The sequence below is a fragment of the Labrus bergylta genome, chromosome 3 (assembly GCF_963930695.1).
Source record: "Labrus bergylta chromosome 3, fLabBer1.1, whole genome shotgun sequence".
NCBI lineage: Eukaryota > Metazoa > Chordata > Actinopteri > Labriformes > Labridae > Labrus > Labrus bergylta.
The window spans coordinates 32,052,913-32,070,497 of NC_089197.1; the positions used below are offsets into that span (position 1 = coordinate 32,052,913).

A 17,585-nucleotide genomic window follows, 5' to 3' on the forward strand; every position below is an offset into this window, starting at 1 on the left:
AATTAGTGCATACTCCACATTGTTTATTTTTATAGCTCTTTTAGGCCTTGTCCATTGTACGGTTATTTGCTTTTCTGCATTTACTTTACTATTTTCAAATGATTTAGTTATTGAGCTAAAAAGGATACTGTTCGTATTGATTGTTGGCTTCAGCTTCATAAAATGACATTATGTGACATTTATTGAAATAGGAAATTGCATGAACATATTCAAAGAAGCTCACAGGGCTGCGCGATTTCGACTCTCTTTCTTCTAAAAGATGTTTTTCACGATGCTTAATACATTTATTCGATGGTATTTCCTCCCAGTGATTGCAACACTGGACACAAGCGATGATGAGAGGATAACGTCATTAAGGAACCTCCGTAAAGTTAGTTTTTCCTACAGACATGAACGTAGCACAGTGCCACGTCAGCTGACTGAACTCATGTGACAGTCTGGACCAGCACGTCAACATGGCTGCAGCACAACAGTGAGTGGATTTTTCTCTAAAGTGACTATAAAATATATATATATATATATATATATGTATATTTATATACAGAATGCAGGCTGTTAACAAAGTCTTGTTTGTTTTTAATCAGCGCAGTAAAATAAAATGTTACTTCACAAAGCTCAAGAGCTCGTTTAAAGCTGCAGAGTGAAGCTTTCTCAATTTTTAAACTAATAACAAGAAAAAGAAAAAGAAGTTCAGGTTCGTTGAGATGTTCTATAATGCACGTAATTATATTTGGAGAGATATATTTCATATCACGAACTATTTTATAAAATTAATAAAAACACGGTTTCACTGAAGGCAAAAGAGAAAGCACTTTCAATCTCATTTAATCAAAAATAACTAAAATGACATAAGTCATTTAGTGAAAATATAGCATACATTTAGTTATTATAATAACAATTTGACAGAAATGCAATTACGTCATTTTAAACGTAAGCGTAATTACACTGTTAAATCTTACTTTCGCTACTTTTGATCTGTTAAGATTAAAACTGAAGCAGGCCTATCATAACTACGAAAAAGGGACCTCCGAGGTTTATTACATGAACATCTTAAATGTATGTACATGAGAAAAAAAACTGCGCCACTCGTATTAAGACTACAGTTTCCACCATTATTACTTATTCCACACAGTGCATGTTCATAGTAGTTACTTCCTGTTAGTGTTTTAAAAAGTGATGAGGACATTTGTTTTGTTTGAAAAGTGTAGTGTGCTCTTATCTAAATTATCCAGAGGTTCATTGATGTATACACGATTTAGCTAAAGTGAAGTTACCTGGAGAAAAAAAATCAGAATTGCATTTTAAGAAATTGTATTGTAATCTAACATTTTGAGTGTGTTTCTGCTAAATGTATTTTAAAAGTTGTGAATTGCAACTGAATCTAAATTGATAAGACATTGTGGGGTGAACATAAAATACACTTTTCTTTGTGTCAATGGAACTTGGTTCTTCATAATGTGTTTCATGAAATAAAAATCTAATGATCTACATAGAGCAATATTTTTCTGTTATCAAATCACAACCCAGGCCGCTTTCTTGCGATCATCTGATAAAACCAGAAGAATCTGCTGTGGTAATCATAAAGTTGTCAGCAATCAGCAGACATGAGGGGACTTGTGCCAGAGGTCGGAACAAACACCAGGCACACCCTTTAGATTATGTTATACAGTTTGAGACCATTTAGTCTGCTTGAAAAAAAAAAAAAGGCATTTATCTTGTTTTCATGAAGTATCGGTAATATATTCTTTAGAAAACTGGACCTTATACATGTTGAAGTTTTTTTTTCTTCTATTCCTGCCTTTTGCTAGCTTTGTTGATTGTGTGGACCGTCTGCTATAAGAACATGGTTTCACACCTCACTGGATCTTATCTGTCCTCACATAAAGTTAAACCTCTGCAACTCATCCACCAGTGAATGATACAGAAATCCTTGATCCAGACATACTGTGAAGTTATTATGGATTAACCTTTAGTAAAGACCAGGGGGAACCTGAAATGTGCCTTTTGTTATCTTATCAAGAAAGCTATGGCCAGTGATCAAGATTTATCACTAGACTTATCAGAAAAAAAGATGAAATTCTGTCTAAATCATTGTCTTAACCCTTAGTCAAGGCAGGCTGGGCTGTGGGGGATGGAGTTTATCTTACTATTTGTACACGTTGTTAATAACAACCACAATACAAGAGGATTATTAGAATTATGGACAGTGTGGCCATATTACTTTCTGTCCTCAAATTTGTTCACCAATCTTAACCCAGTCTAAGAGATATTTAATTGAGGGCTAGTCTCTTAAACCCGAACTCCACAATCGGCCAAACTATTTTGTATATTTCTGTTTTCCCAGACCTGTCTACTGGCTGGGGAACGAAACCCTGAGGGTGTCTGCTGCCCTGTTTGCAGAGAATCGCCAACGTCTGTGCAGTGGGCTGAAGGCCAAAGATGGGTTGGTGCCGCAGTCGATGGTGGTGCTGCAAGGTGGAGAGCAGACGCAGAGGTACTGCACGGACACAGACCTGCTCTTCAGACAGGTAGGTGGTCCCTATGATTCTAGGACTTGTACAAATCTGGTGTCTGAGGTGGGGACAAGGTCATTCCTTAAACTTTTGCGTTGATTTCATATCACAATTGCAAAGGAAATAGATTTATTGGGGTTGGATATAACAAGTAATATTTAATTCTGATTTTAAAGGGTGGATTAAATGGTGTTCAAAAACTTTCAAAAGGAGAAAAATAATGTGCGCACATCCAGGCAAAGTGCATACAGGTGCAGGACAAAAAAATGTACTAACTGCAAAGGCTGGCACACTGTTCAGCCCTTTTTTTTTTAGAAATAAAATGATGAAGGCTTTCAGTGATTTGCTGTGATGTGTTTCTCTGTGAGAGCCTCTAAATTATGGAACCAATTGCCAGTGGTGATTAGAAATTGCACCTCCCACCGTACATTCACCCACTGTTTTAAGGACTGGCTTTTAAGCAATCAAAAGTGTGAACACCTTTTATAGTATTTAATCTGAGTGCATGTTTGTCTGTTGCTATGTATTGTTGTAGCTGTGCTGTCTAACCCATGGTGGTTTGTATGAATGGCTGTATGGTCATATGTTTTAATGGAGCGAGTATATTGGCATCATGTTATACTGTTGTTATCTGTTTGGCACATTTACAGAAATGTTGATTAATGTGCACTGTCCTTTAAATAAATAATTGAAATGAAATGCCCCTCACTAAGATCAGGGGCAACCACTTCCATTTAGGTTTTCTTGTATATCTAACAGATGATTGGCCTCTGGACGGCACTTTTTGTTAAACAATGGTAAAAATAAACATGTTGTACCTGTTTGAAAACTGTGTAAAATGAAAAATTCAAGGCACTGTAGCTGTTCATTTAAGTCAGTGTCAGTCTGATTCAATGTCCCCTCTGAACTTGTTCAGACTGCCTGCAGAATTATTTTTTGGCATATTGTCACAACCCGACTCATAGATTGTGACAAAGTAGGGACACGAGATGAGCTGGTAGTTTTAAAGGTTTTATTTACAATAAACCAGTTCCCTGTATCTACTAAACAGAAAAGATAACAGTCTTTGTCAGGTGATGGATTCTGACCAGAGCCAAAGAATCAGGGACTCAGAGATTCAGTTTCAAAAAACAGCCACAGACAACAGCAGCAAGCCAAAGACTCCCAGTGGCCTGGTTGATTTTAATGCTGGTTGATTGGAGGTGGTTTAAAATTCCATTCTAATCAGATTTCTTTAAATGTGTCCCATCCTGCAAGCTGCAGACTCTCAAATTAGATTTAAAGTGTATTTTGCATCACTTGCAATGCGTTACAAAAACATAGCATGTAATCCAGAGAGACAGAAGTGAATCAGAGTAGCTGAGCAGAATCTATGCTGCTGCTAGCAGAGCTGTGTGAAGGACGACACAGACAACAGTCAGTTGGAAAGTTTGAAAACCGAGGTGACAGATGTCAATTTTTCATTTGTCTACTTCAAATCCCCAATTTGTTAAAGTCACTGAAGCCTGTGTGATTACCTCTGCAACCTATGTAGATATGTTGTTGGTACCTGGAAACGAATAGCACATCTGATCACTTGAAACTGACAGTGCAAATCTGATTTGCCTGAAGTCTGAACAAATTTAAATTGGTTGTTCCCAAAAGCACCCCATAGTGTATTCAGTCTGGGTACTAAAATACCTAATCAGGCTTCTCCTGCGGCAAAGTTCAGAGTCTTTTTTTGTACTGTTCACACTTCACTCTGTCAACAAATATAGGTCAGCCACTCAGAAGAAACATCACTTTTGTCTATGATCTCAATGTTTTAATGAGGAAACTGAACGTATTTTATAAGTGTTATATCCTGAGCTCTGGATCCACATGTGTTTTCTCTTCCCTCCTAATCAGACATAACTTCTCGTGTAATTAGTTGCCTGTTATAATCTCCTCGCTAATGCTCCTGCTGATTCTCACCATTCTACAGGAGTCTTTCTTCCACTGGGCTTTCGGAGTAACCGAGGCTGATTGTTATGGAGCCATTGACGTGGAGTCAGGAAAATCCATCCTTTTTGTTCCCAAGCTGCCTGAGAGCTATGCTACTTGGATGGGAGAGTGAGTTACACTAATCTTCAAAGAGCGCTGTACACGTCCGACAATCAGAACCAGCTGGTGTTTTGCTGAGGGCTGCAACCTGAACGAAGGGTTGACGACATCATATACAGTTACAGTTGACTGTTTTATTATGTGTATTTATTGTTAGTGACACCGGGATGTTTGAGTATAACTTCAAAAGGAAGGCAAAACAGGCAAAGATAGGCAAAACATTTTATTTTTATTTGGACAGCTTCTACACACTCCATAGTGTTTCTGTGTAAGATGTTCAGTGAAACAAACCACTGCACGTAATCAACTGGAAATAACATGCAGGTCCATGACCATGTCACACGTTTGCTATTTCCTTATCTATAAACCACAGAGTATCTTTTTAATCATCTGTCATGTACAAAACTGAGAAGTTACTTCATCAGCATTTGTGTTGGGCTCATCTTAAGTTTTGCTCTTCCTCTTAACTTTTTGTCCTGACTCCACTGTTTGCAAAAAGCAGTCAGATTGTGTTTTAATTCAGTGTGTTATATCAACCAGTGGAGACACAAAAAAATATGTGTCAGTCCATTTTTTTCAAATATGCTATCTTCATGTTCCAAAAATACAATTATGGCTGCAAGAAATAAGTGTTTACAAAGCCATCAGGCTCTTCAAGCTTTCTGTTTCATTTCTTCAAATTGTCAATGAGTGTGTGTGTTGTTTTTATTAATTGCACTTTTCTTTGTGTTCACAGGATCCATTCTAAAGAACACTTTAAGACAAAGTATGCTGTGGATGAGGTGCACTACGCCTGCGATGTAAGTTTGTATGTTTGTGCTGTTTTTTGTGCGTTTGTGTGTGTGTGCGCGAGTGTGACCTTTTTTCTGTGCAGCAAGTGAACCTTGATGTTTGAATCACTGAGCTATCAAGTTACAATAAAGGACACTACTACCTCTATAGATTGTTTTAAAGGTGAAGTCATCATCCTATTTTGGAAACCGCTAGATAAGAAATCAGTCCCATCAGTTCTCAACATGAAAATGTAATAGCTTTGACCATCCAGAAGTGGACATACAACTGTGTGTGATCATTTTAAATGCAAACACTCACTGCAGAAGTTTGCATTTGTAATGATCTCACACAGTTCTTTATTTATTTATTTTTTTACACCATGACCTCCTGATGACTCATCTTGCTGATGTTATTTCTGGTATTTTTTCCACATCTGCACACCTGCCTGAGGTGTTAGATTTCCTAATTAGTCACAGGTTGAGATTCAAATTATCACTTCTGTCAACAGGCACTTCTTCAATAAAGTAATCTCAGCCCCACACTGCAGTGTCAAACAAAGTATATAATCCTGTAACAACTGCCTCTGAATTTGTTTAATTTATAGTGTTATTAGACAAAGAAGTCAGCATTCAGCCGGCGATGCTGCCTGCAGGAGGATCTAAAAGAGAACAATATTTCCTTTTTATCTAAACTAGGTCATGAATGTTTGAGCACTTTTCTATTTTTCTAACGCACACACACACACACACTCTTTCCTTGGCAGAGCCCTGCTTACATGCGAACACGTAAAATCAGGACTTTGTTCATGTATTTTTGATTTTTGTTTCAAGTATCCAGCTGGTGTTTACCTTCATTATTAACAGTTGGCAGAGTTTTCATTACTCACGCCCTTTGAGTCTGGGATGATATTTAAAGAAAGTATGTATCTGAGTCACACTTCTCTTACCAAACTTTTGCTCTTTAAATTGAGAAGCCCAGGTGTGTTCACATTGCCACTGATTTTCCAAGCTTGATTATGTTGCAAGGCTGCACAGTGGTGAGTGGTTAGCGCTGTTGCCTCACAGCGAGAAGGTCCCTTTTTAGAATCCCCGCCTGACAGGAGCCTCTCTGTGTGGAGTTTGCATGTTCTCCCTGTGCATGTGTGGGATACCTCCAAGTACTCCTGCATCCTCCCACAGTCCAAAGACATGCTCGTTAGGTTAAATGGTGACTCTTAATTGCTCGTAGGTGTGATTGAGTGTGGCTGGTTGTCTGTCTCTATATGTCTCTGTGATTGACTGGCGACCAGTCCAGGGTTTACCCCGCCTCTCGCCCAATCACAGCTGGGATCTGCTCCAGCCCCCCCACGGCCCTTAACGGGAAATAAGAGGTATAGATTATGGATGGATGGATTATGTTGCAGAAAAACCCTCAACACTCTGGAAATTCAAACGTTGTTCAGTCGTACTTTACTTGACTGACACGTATGTTTGCTGCAGTGTTTTAAAAACTCCTGCACACATGAACATGCAGTATCTCATTCATTCAACATATTCAGTCTTTTTTCTAACAATTAAATGGAGCCAGTTTTTTAACTGATCAAATGGTGAAGGCCAGTTTTTTCCCTCTATAGGCAGGTTGAAGTTATCGTTGCAGCTACTTATTTACATCACTTTTTGAATAAGTCTGTAGTCCCAAAAATAATCAGCATGAAAGCAAATATTTCTATGTATCTAAATGAAATTGCAATGAAGATTTTAGGTTTTGGGAAAGTTTATTTTGTGACATTCAATGAATGCTTCAGGATGTGTTTTTATTAATACAAGAAGAGCTCACCTCTCTGTGAACACTAAGTGGTGTATCCGCTGTCTGACATTTAGGCTGTTGGCAGAGGAGTAATAAAGTCGCTTGAGGTGTGTCGTTCAGTGTGCCGCTGAGCAGCAGACAGGCTGCGTAGCCACAACACCAGTGTCTGCCAGAGTGACCTTTTATCCTGCAGCCCGAGAGCAGAAGAAGAAAAACAACCTGTGCGTGTTGTCTTCTAATTACTCCCTGTCTGCCTCCTACAGATTGCTGATGTTCTGTCCCACATGAGCCCTGAAGTTCTCCTCACACTGGTACGCTATTTCCCTCCCTGAATTAAAAACCACTGTTGCCCTGCACTGCACTGTAGGTCCCTCTGATTGGGGCTAATTAAATTCTTATTTCTATGAAAGTCAATTTTGATCATCTAAAGTCTGACTTAGAAGACTTTCATGTTTCATTAGTCCACACAGTGTGTGCTGGGGTATAAACCAATTCAATGAATAGTTTTGACATTTGAAAGGACTTGTTAGTGATGTCATTTCACTTGTTTTGCATGTGTTTGTGTTTTCTATGCAGCGAGGACAGAATACAGATAGCGGGAGCATCTGCCGTGAAGCCTCCTTTGAAGGAATTAGCCGGTATGTTCAATTGGCATCACTTTGCATTTACATAATTATTTGTTTGTGTGTTTGGGAGGTTATTGTTTTTTTTTTTATCTTTCTTTATTTCTTTTTAACCAAGGATACAACAGACTCTCATGCATACTGATTATAGCTGATTAACCTCATTCTGAATACAATTGAATTGAGAAAACAACAGTGCTTTTGCTTGTTAGTTATCAACTAATGGGAATGTTTCTGTTGGCCTTAGCGCTGGGCTTTGTTCTTTCTTCAGATGCATACTTAACTTTTGAGCTTTTCTTTACTCTGAACCTTACTGCTTTGAAAAAAGTCTTATACACGTATTTCAAGGCTTAGAAATACATTTGCATTCAATTGTATTTCAATAAGGGGAGTTTAATTGGAAGCCTATTATAAAAAAAATGTATGCAGGGAATTTAAAGATTTTTGTTGTTGTTCTTGATTAGCATGTTAATTAACGGTTGAAATACATGAAGATAGAAAATGTTTGCAGGATCCCCCAGAGTCTAGATGCAGGTGGTGGACATGCTGAAGGATGGGGGGGTTGGTGGTGGGGTGGGTTAAATTTGTTGAAGCAGAGTTGTTGCAAGCAAACTCCTTCACACCGTCTATCTTGCAAAAAAATACATTTATGGATGTTTGGGGGGGTTTTCCGGGGGTGGGAACTGATGAAGGTGAAAAACTATATGCAATTCCAGATGGTCTCTTTCCTCTCCTGTCCTGTGAAATAGATGTGCAAAGTATTGTTCTGCTTCTGCATTCGAGTGGTGAAAGTCAGGATTCTATCAGACATGTTCACACATATAAACGTGAAAATGTACAACAGTTATATTGTTAAAGAGCCAAGGCAACTGAAAAGAAAGATTAAAATGTAGTACGTCATTTGTGACATCAAAACACAAATATCGTGTCAACTACAAAAAAAAAAGACAAATAATTAGTTTGTCAGTCGTTCTATAATGAGTCACATATTATAAAGCCAAAATGTCGGATTAGAGAGGGACTGATATTCTGATATTCAAACTTTTACTTTTGTCTAATGGCAAAGCATTCAATACCTCCATTGCTCGGTACACAGCAGTACAGTGACTCGCATTCAATTTTCTAGACAGGAATTGAAAATCAAAGATACGAGACAGGAGATCTTATTGAACTCTCAAACAAACTTTAAATTTATGTCAATTGTTGTTAACGATTCTTATTTCTTTGTTACAGCTTCACAGTCAACAACACTTTCTTACACCCTGTCATTGTGGAGTGGTGAGTACCTCACATATCTTTAGTATATAGAATTCAGTGAGCATACTGTAGACGAGAGAATAAGAACTTTACTCTCTCTCTTAATTACCTGAAAGTTTCTTTAGTCCGATCCTGCTTCTTTTTTACACTCACAGACCTTAACAATTAAAACCTCCGGTCAGGTAATTGTGTGTGTGCAATCAGAAACAGCAGCTTTTTTCTCCGGCTTGTTTTTCCCCTCTTAGACTCAGTAGCTCGTCCGCACGGGTGTAATGGACTTCGTGCTCGCCTGGTTGTCCGTGGCATTAGAGTTTGCACCCTCTAGATGAATTGACATTTTCTCAAATAAGGAGGAATGCTTCTCAGGCACACCTCCTGGGGAGACGGACCTGATTGAACCCCTCTGCCCCCTCTTCTCTGCAAAGCTCGCACTGCTCTCTTTTAATGGGCTGTTTCTTTTTTTTTTTCATTCCCGTTACTATTGGTTACCACTGCTTGGATTATTTATCTGCTTCTATTATTGTAGGAATCATTAACACTCTCCAGTATCTAGCCACGTCCGGTGCAGAATGAGAAATGTAAGATGAGCGGGCAGAAAACTTTCAGTTCTGTTACCGTCAGAACCAGCTCAGATTTTAATCAAAGACTGTAATACATTTTAATGTAGTTTGAAATCATTTTTAGCAGATCTATAGCAGAAGATTACAAGAGTTTTCCACTGGAATATCAAAACATGACAGGTTCAATCTGTCTATGGAGATCCTGGAAATGATGGCGCACTATCTGAGAGACATGTTCTCCACATTAGATACTGAAACATCAGGTTAATACAGAAAAATGATTTACAACAAAAATGCTTCTTTGGCAGCCATTATTTTATATTATTTGTGGCTTCATCATAGGCATTGACAATCTCTAACTCCTGGTTTATTTCTGTGTGTGCAGCCGTCTGACTAAGACCGACATGGAGCTGGAGGTCCTGCGCTACACCAACAGGATTTCCAGCGAGGCTCATAAAATGGTAAGATCAGTGTGCAAGGGTATATCTCACAATTTCAAACAATAAAAAAAAGGAATAAAAAGAGAAGGTCACAGAATGAAATAAAACACCCAACGTATCAAGCCGCTTATTGAGTTTAAGACTCGCCCAAAGGAATCAAGATGTCAGCATCCTCTAGGGCTATAAACTGTTTAAACACTATCGACTTAAACTTCAGCCAGTAGCTCGGAGGCTGGCAGTGAGATAGCCTCTGACCAATAAGCTGTACCATTAAAGCAATATTTAACTTCTGCACAGGATTTCACTTTATCACTATGAATAACATCTTTAGGGGTTGAGCTGCTGTTAACCTCTCACATTGATCTCTCCTCTAAAATCCCTGACCATGAGTGGTCAATATCGTTTCTTTTACAAGTGCAGTGAAAAGACCTTCAAGAGGAATGCTTATACTCATGATGTGTCCCCAAAGTAAAGATCCAACTTTTCCAATAGTTGTGTGGTAAAAACAGGAGATGCTCCCACAAATCAGCAGGGGCCAGAGGGCACTCAGACTTTTTTAAACTCTTTTTTTCCTGCTTTTTTCCTTCAGTCTATTCTTTCTAAGGGTTAATCCACAAAATATTTTTACTGTGATAAAATGAGACAGTATAAGCATCACATACAAAGGAGAAAAAAGGCATAATGTATCAACATTTCATTGGACTCTACCGTCAAGTACCCACTGACAACAGTTATGAAGGTTTGGTTTTTGTGCATTTAGTGAATATTAACTTGAGGTTTGAAAGTGTCCTAACTGCATATTATTTCTCTTCTTTCTCTGAAGATCATGAAGCATGTCAGACCTGGCCAGAAAGAATATGAAATGGAGAGGTAAACATTGCATGTTTCTCATTGATGTATGATGTATATTTATGAATGTGTTACAGTTTGTAAGAGAAATCATGCTAACACAATCACTTTTTTAACCCCGTTTTATAGACTCCAGAGATCATTTAGGGCTGCCCTCTTTGACATTGACACATAGCATGAAATGCAAAGAGGAAATACAATACAAAGAAATAAAAAGGCTTAATTCTTTAGAATCCTATTTTTTTTCTAATGGAGGGGATAAATAAGTGATTAAAGTGAAAAGACCCAAAACCTGGGGGTGCCAGTGGCCTAGTGGTTAGTGTACAGAGGCTATAGTCCTCCAAGCCTGCAGCCTGGGTTTTGAATCCCAGGCTGCAGCATAAAAGCATTAAAAATATATATTTAAAAAATAATAATAAACCCATCCATCCATCCATCCCTTATCTATATCGCTTTTTCCTGTTTGGGGTCGTTGGGGCGCTGGAGCCAATCCCAGCTGTGATTGGGCGAGAGGCAGGTTACACCCAGGACCGATCGCTAGTCAATCACAGGGCTGACATGTAGAGACAGACAACCAGCCACACTCACAATCACACCTACAGGCAATTCAGAGTCACCATTTAACCTAACGAGCATGTCTTTGGACTGTGGGAGAAGGCCGGAGTACCTGGAGAGAACACACCATGCACAGGGAGAACATGTTAAGCCCACACAGAGAAGCTCCTGTCCTACAAGGATTCAAAACCAAGACCTTCTCTCTGTGAGGCAACAGCGCTAACCACAGCACCACCGTACAGACGTACAGGAAGAACATTTATGAAGTCATTAAAATGTGAAATATGAAACAGTAAAGTTAATCCATTATGAATAGAGGTGTTGAGATGTAAGATTAAGTTTCTTATATTCAGCTCAGATGTGTAGCCCTTTGCTGATTGTTTTGGTTTTTAAAAACAAAATTCAAATGTTCTTTACATTAGTTGAAATAATGTGCGGGTCATTACCAGCACAGGGTTATTATTCAATTGAAGATAAGCCCACAAAATCCCAATTTAGTATTCCTCGTGTTTAAAAATGTTTCACAGCAGAACCATTATATTTAAAACATAATTTTATGTCAGAGCAGCTGTCACTCGTTCTGATGAGCCTTTCGGTGTCTTAAAAGATCCAGGAAACATGAGCTCGTCATCTTTCACAGCGTTTGATGTGTTGGACTGTGTGATGATTAAAGAGTCACTGAATGAATTATAAAAAAAGCACGGAGTCATGACGAGGGCAGAGAAAGTCTGTCAGTTAATGAGTGCCTTCTGTGGTGTCTGTTGTTTCAAATGTTTGAGTTTGTTTTTCTTACTGCCTTTATTTTCCTCTGCAGCCTCTTCCAGCACTACTGCTACAACAAAGGAGGGATGCGTCACACATCCTACACCTGTATCTGTGGAACGTAAGGCTTCACAGAAAGTGTCTAACTGTTTGTGATCGGGGCTGATGCTTCTTCAGAGATTTATGCTCACAACATATGGATGTGTTGTGTGAGAGAGGCTTTGAGAAGAAGAGATGCACACACCACCCAAACATCCATGAAAGTGTGTTGAGCAGACCTGCATGTCAAGACAAGCTGATTGGTTGATTGTTAAGATCTGAAGAGCTGATGTAGAAAAAAAACAACTTAATCACATACAGACATATAATGTCTTTATGCGATGTCTCCTGAAGGAGTGTACTTACTCTCTAACTCACTTCCCAAGGTTAAAAATGACTCCGTTTTTTGACTAGTTCCATTCCTGATAAAAAAATAAAAAATAAGGATATCGTCTTGAATAGTAAAAAGGTTAGCTTGGAGGTAAAAAAAACAAAAAACAGTTGTCAGTTTCAATCTTTAGACCATGAATTGATGCTACAGTAAATATTTTTTATCTGCTCCAAACCAGGCAGCTAGAAAATACAACATCCAAGGGTTCCTGGTTGCTCGGTTACTGTAAGGTAGCAGCCTCAATTATGTCTGAAGGATTTTCAAACATTTTATAACCCTTTAGCCTTTTGTATTAAAGGTCACGTGTAATGAGTTCTTCCTGAGGATTAGTGGCCAGTGGATGCAAGTGACCGTCCTGGTTAAAATTAGACTTCAGAAATGAGTAAATGATCTCCACAGTGTTCCTACAGAGACGCACTGTGTCTGGCTTTAATAGTCACAAGGAAAAATATATTAGATGACGCATCAGAACACTATAATTGAATTAGATTTGTGTATTTTTATTCCTTTTTAACAGGGGACACAACTCCTCCATCCTTCATTACGGCCATGTTGGGGCTCCAAATGACAAGACGATTGCAGATGGAGACATGTGGTACGTTTTTGATTTGAAGATCCTTCTGCACTCATGACAAGAACCCAGGCGTCATTCATCCAGATAGTGACAACATCGATACTCATGACCCCTAAAAGCTCCCACAACCCAACCCTGAAACCAGATGTGCAGCGAGAGCCAACCCATCACCTCCCTTCACCGGTGTTATGTAAAGTTAGGCCCAGGACACCTCGGGAATGCTCTCCAGTTAGCTCTGATTTCTCAGAGCCACCTGCTGCATGCTAGCCCTCCCCGCCCATCATACTCACCTGCAGAACTTCTTTGTGCTATATAACCTTAGTAGGGATGTTTTAGGGACGTATTTCTCGGTTGATTTAACAGAAATTTGAAACATTTTAAAAAGTTTGTCATATTCTTCAATAAGGAAATTGATGGCTATTTAATTGAAATGTGTGTCATTTTGAACGTGCATTACTCTGCGGGTAACCAATGTTCAACTAGTGTGCCGTGTGCGGCTAGCTTTAGCAGTGGTAGCACCACCAGCTTTCAAGATACTTGCAGGTTAATGTCCACCTGCCTGTCCTGAATCTGGTTATATATTGGGTGATTTTGATGACAGTTAAGTGATTGTATGCCGGTTTACCTTTGTGCTCCTACGAGATGCCATTAGTCCACTTTGCTCATTAACTGGAGCTACAGCCCCACCTAGTTGTGTGTGGCTGCATTACAGCTTAGACACAACTGTTAACCGTAGATGTGGGCCTACTTTTATAACAGACTAGGAGTTATGATGCCAACTAGAGAGGCTGACAACATTTAATATTTAAGTGACTCATGATGAACATCCCTAATCTTTATGTAAAAAATAAGTTAAAGAACTCCCACTACCATTATACACATGAAAAAGAATGTCATAGAGAAGACAGCATTTAGCTTTTGACTTAATACACTAAAAGACGTGTAGAGACAATAATGACGTGATCATGTGATGATTTATCTCCTGCAGTCTGTTCGACATGGGTGGAGAGTACTATTGTTACTCCTCAGACATCACCTGCTCCTTCCCGGCCAACGGAAAGTTCACTGCAGACCAGAGGGCCATCTATGAGGCTGTCCTCAAATCCTCCCGAGATGTCATGGCTGCAATCAAACCAGGTTATTATCATTCTGCCTATCAAGTAAACATACTAACCAATATAGATTAATTCACAGTCTAACCTTGTGCCCTAACACAAGTTCTAGCTATGATACAATAGTGTGTTCAAAATAAATAATGCTCTTAATTTAGTTCCTGAAAGTTAATTTTTCTATGTGCTGTTATTACTTTGGATCTTTTAGACTTTGATTTTTTCCCCATGGTATAACCTGCGACTCTACCTTTTGTAAACCCTTACCTTAAAGAGCGATGATAAGCCATGATGCTAACAGGGCTAAATGCTTATTGTTGTCTTTTTCAGGCATCTTTTTTTGTGTAGCAGTTATTGTACTGATTGACTCAGTTTTCACTTTTGACACAATTTTAACCTGGTCTTGGACTTAACCTTTGTTTTGAGAGGCTTCATTAAACCAATCCTGTTTTATTCAATAACAATACTGTTTTGTTTAAGGTGTTAAGTGGACTGACATGCACCGCCTGGCTGACAGGGTTCACCTGGAGGAGCTGGTAAAGATCGGCATCGTGACCGGCAGCGTGGAGGACATGTTGAAGGTCCACCTGGGCTCCGTCTTCATGCCCCACGGCCTTGGACACCTGCTGGGCATTGATGTGCACGATGTGGGGGGATACCCTGAGGTGAGAGCAGGAGACACAAAACAACCAGTAGTTCCAGTTGTAACAAAGTCACCAGACGGTAAAAGAAGAAGAACACACTCCTCTGTTCTTCCAATATTGATGTGTCATCAATAATAGAGAGACAGTTTGTGAAAAGAATGCGCAGGAAAATAACAAGTGGACACACTGGAGGAACAAGTTCAGGCTGAGGTCAGGGAGAGGAAGGCGACATGACAGCTTAAACTCTGAACACAGATGCTCTCAGGTTGTGGTGGAGGATTTTGACAGTTCAGCTGAAAAAGACAAATGAACACAGTTGACAGTTAACCCACAGAAACCCCAGAGGAAGAGCTGACTCTTCACACAGACGGTGTCAGCGTGGGAAGCATGTTTTATAATATGAATACAGTGCTCAGTCCTCTGTGGATGCATGACGAACTGATGTGTTTGTTAGATATAGTTAGACAGATTGCATACAGTGAAATGACTTCATGAAGTGAAGCTAAACCCAAATTCAGACAATGTCAGAGAGGCGTGCTCGAGTTCGCATAATCAGTCCAGCAAGGTTAAACAGAGGGCATCTAATTTTTTTCCTATCAAATTTAGTTTATTTTGTTAGTTTAAAACAATCTATTCATCATAGATAATCATTTTTTTAACTAAATGATGCCGGCCTCAAGTATCAAAAGCATCACCTCAAGTAGTAGCCTTAATGCTCTGCTGCAGTTTACCTTAACTCCTACTAGCTGAAGTATGTTGATATTGATGTTAATAATCTGTGTTGTTGTCCAGGGGCTTGAGCGTATCAACGAGCCTGGACTGAAGAGTCTCCGGATGGGCCGTCTGGTTCAGGAGAGGATGGTGCTCACGGTGGAGCCGGGCATTTACTTCATCAACCACCTGCTGGACGAGGCCTTGGCCAACCCCGCACAGAGCTGCTTCATCAATAACCAAGTGCTGGCTCGCTTCAGAGGCTTCGGAGGGGTCAGTCTGCCTACGCAGGGTTATTTAGTTGTTTCATTGACCTTATTAAACAAAAGAGCAATCACATGTTAAAGTTACATTTTCCACTTCTACTGAAATGTACTCACCACACAGACAAAGCACTGAGAACATTATACTTAATCCTCAGGATGAAAACATTTCATTGATCTTTATCTGCAGATGGCTTAATGGCATTTTTAATACTATGGGAATGTTTAAAAATGTATCAAATTAAAACTTGTATAGGACCTTTGTTTAGAACTTCGGCCGAATGAATATGGATTTTTACGTTATTTCTGGTAACTCGTATTCTCCTTCTTTGTGCTGAGTTTGCCTTTTACCTTCTCTGCTGTGTTTGACTGACTGCTGTGTCTCTCCTGTGTGCAGGTCCGCATTGAAGATGACATTGCAGTCACACATGACGGCATCGAGCTGCTGACCTGCGTCCCCCGCACCGTGGAGGAGATCGAGGCTTTCATGGCTGAAACTGCGAAACCTTTCAGCCCTCTCGTCAGCGTCTGATTGACGTCTCACAGTTAAGATGAAAACATTGTGATTTCATTCCTTACTTTAAATGAAGAACAAAGATTATTCTTTGGTAAAAAATGGAAGTTCTTACTCTTATATCTCACCTGTACAACAGAATACACAATCAAGATGATTATTGAGTCATAGAATCAAAAACATGTTTTTCAAAACTTTACGAAGCTGTCACAATGTTTTGAAAATTGTGCAGCGGTCACTTAAAGGGAAAAACTCCACCTGAACACATGTCAAGTGTTCATGTATGTGCCTCTTAGAGAAACACAAATTATTTTTTATTTTATTATGAAATTTGTATTCTTCTGTGTTCCTCTTTGTAAACATTGATTCACAAAATGCTTTTGATTTCAATTAAAGTCTCAACATTTCAACCTTTTGATAGCAGTTTTTTTTCTCTTTTTATTTATCAGTCAAATGTCAATGAGTAGTCACTCTTCATGTTATTGGACAGAAAGATTTTCTCACTCTTCCATTTAAAGATTGTAACGTTCCCCCCAGTAAACAAAATCTGACTGACAGAGGTCGCGAGTTTGGAAACAAACAACACACTACGTTTTACAAAAAGGTACCACATAAGTGGGCCTTGGGTTTCTTGAAGGTGGAAGGAAAACATAGCACCTTCAAAACCACCCACTGATTCCATCAAAACTGACAAAAATACAATTCGAGTCCAAATCAAAAGATAAGTGGGAGTCAAAGAACAGGGGGGGTAATGGAAGGAGTCACAAATAGATTTTCAAAACACAAACACAACTAAGATCTCCATTCAAAAACAAAAGCACAGAACGCCAACTGATGGTGTTAACTCTCTGGATGCACACAGCCATCTGAGAAAAGAAACTTCCACCTCCCAGCCCAGATGATTGTCATCAGCCATCAGGTGAGGGAGAGCATCACAGGTGCAGTCAGTCGCTCTTGATGAGCAGAGAAACCCGTCCATAACAAGATGGAGCAGAATTATTTAAAATTGAATTATAATAAGTGTTTTCTATAAGACAGCCACTGTTCTCTAGATGGATGACTTCAATAAGAAACTTTCATTAGAGGTCATTTCTGTATTCTACATACTGTAGTTTTTGCTTCTCTTGAACATCCTGTTGG

The 17,585-nt window shown here is 39.2% G+C and overlaps 1 protein-coding gene across 1 annotated transcript; it reads left to right on the plus strand.

Moving 5' to 3' along the window:
- Nucleotides 1–333: 333 nt before the first annotated feature.
- pepd (peptidase D) lies at nt 334–16,860 on the plus strand. The gene is made up of 15 exons (XM_020640144.3): nt 334–472; nt 2,345–2,528; nt 4,477–4,604; nt 5,332–5,395; nt 7,418–7,465; nt 7,731–7,792; nt 9,011–9,055; nt 9,980–10,055; nt 10,858–10,904; nt 12,253–12,321; nt 13,148–13,225; nt 14,193–14,341; nt 14,794–14,978; nt 15,750–15,941; nt 16,329–16,860. Exons 1-15 carry the CDS (start codon nt 456–458, stop codon nt 16,461–16,463), a joined length of 1,479 nt encoding a protein of 492 aa, XP_020495800.1. The 5' UTR covers nt 334–455; the 3' UTR covers nt 16,464–16,860.
- Nucleotides 16,861–17,585: the final 725 nt, after the last annotated feature.

Excerpts from the sequence above, each read along its gene's own strand:
- pepd (XM_020640144.3), top strand. Across the intron at positions 10,056-10,857 it reads CCAGCGAGGCTCATAAAATG|ATCATGAAGCATGTCAGACC; the intron begins GTAAGATCAGTG and ends CTTTCTCTGAAG. Across the intron at positions 12,322-13,147 it reads TACACCTGTATCTGTGGAAC|GGGACACAACTCCTCCATCC; the intron begins GTAAGGCTTCAC and ends CCTTTTTAACAG.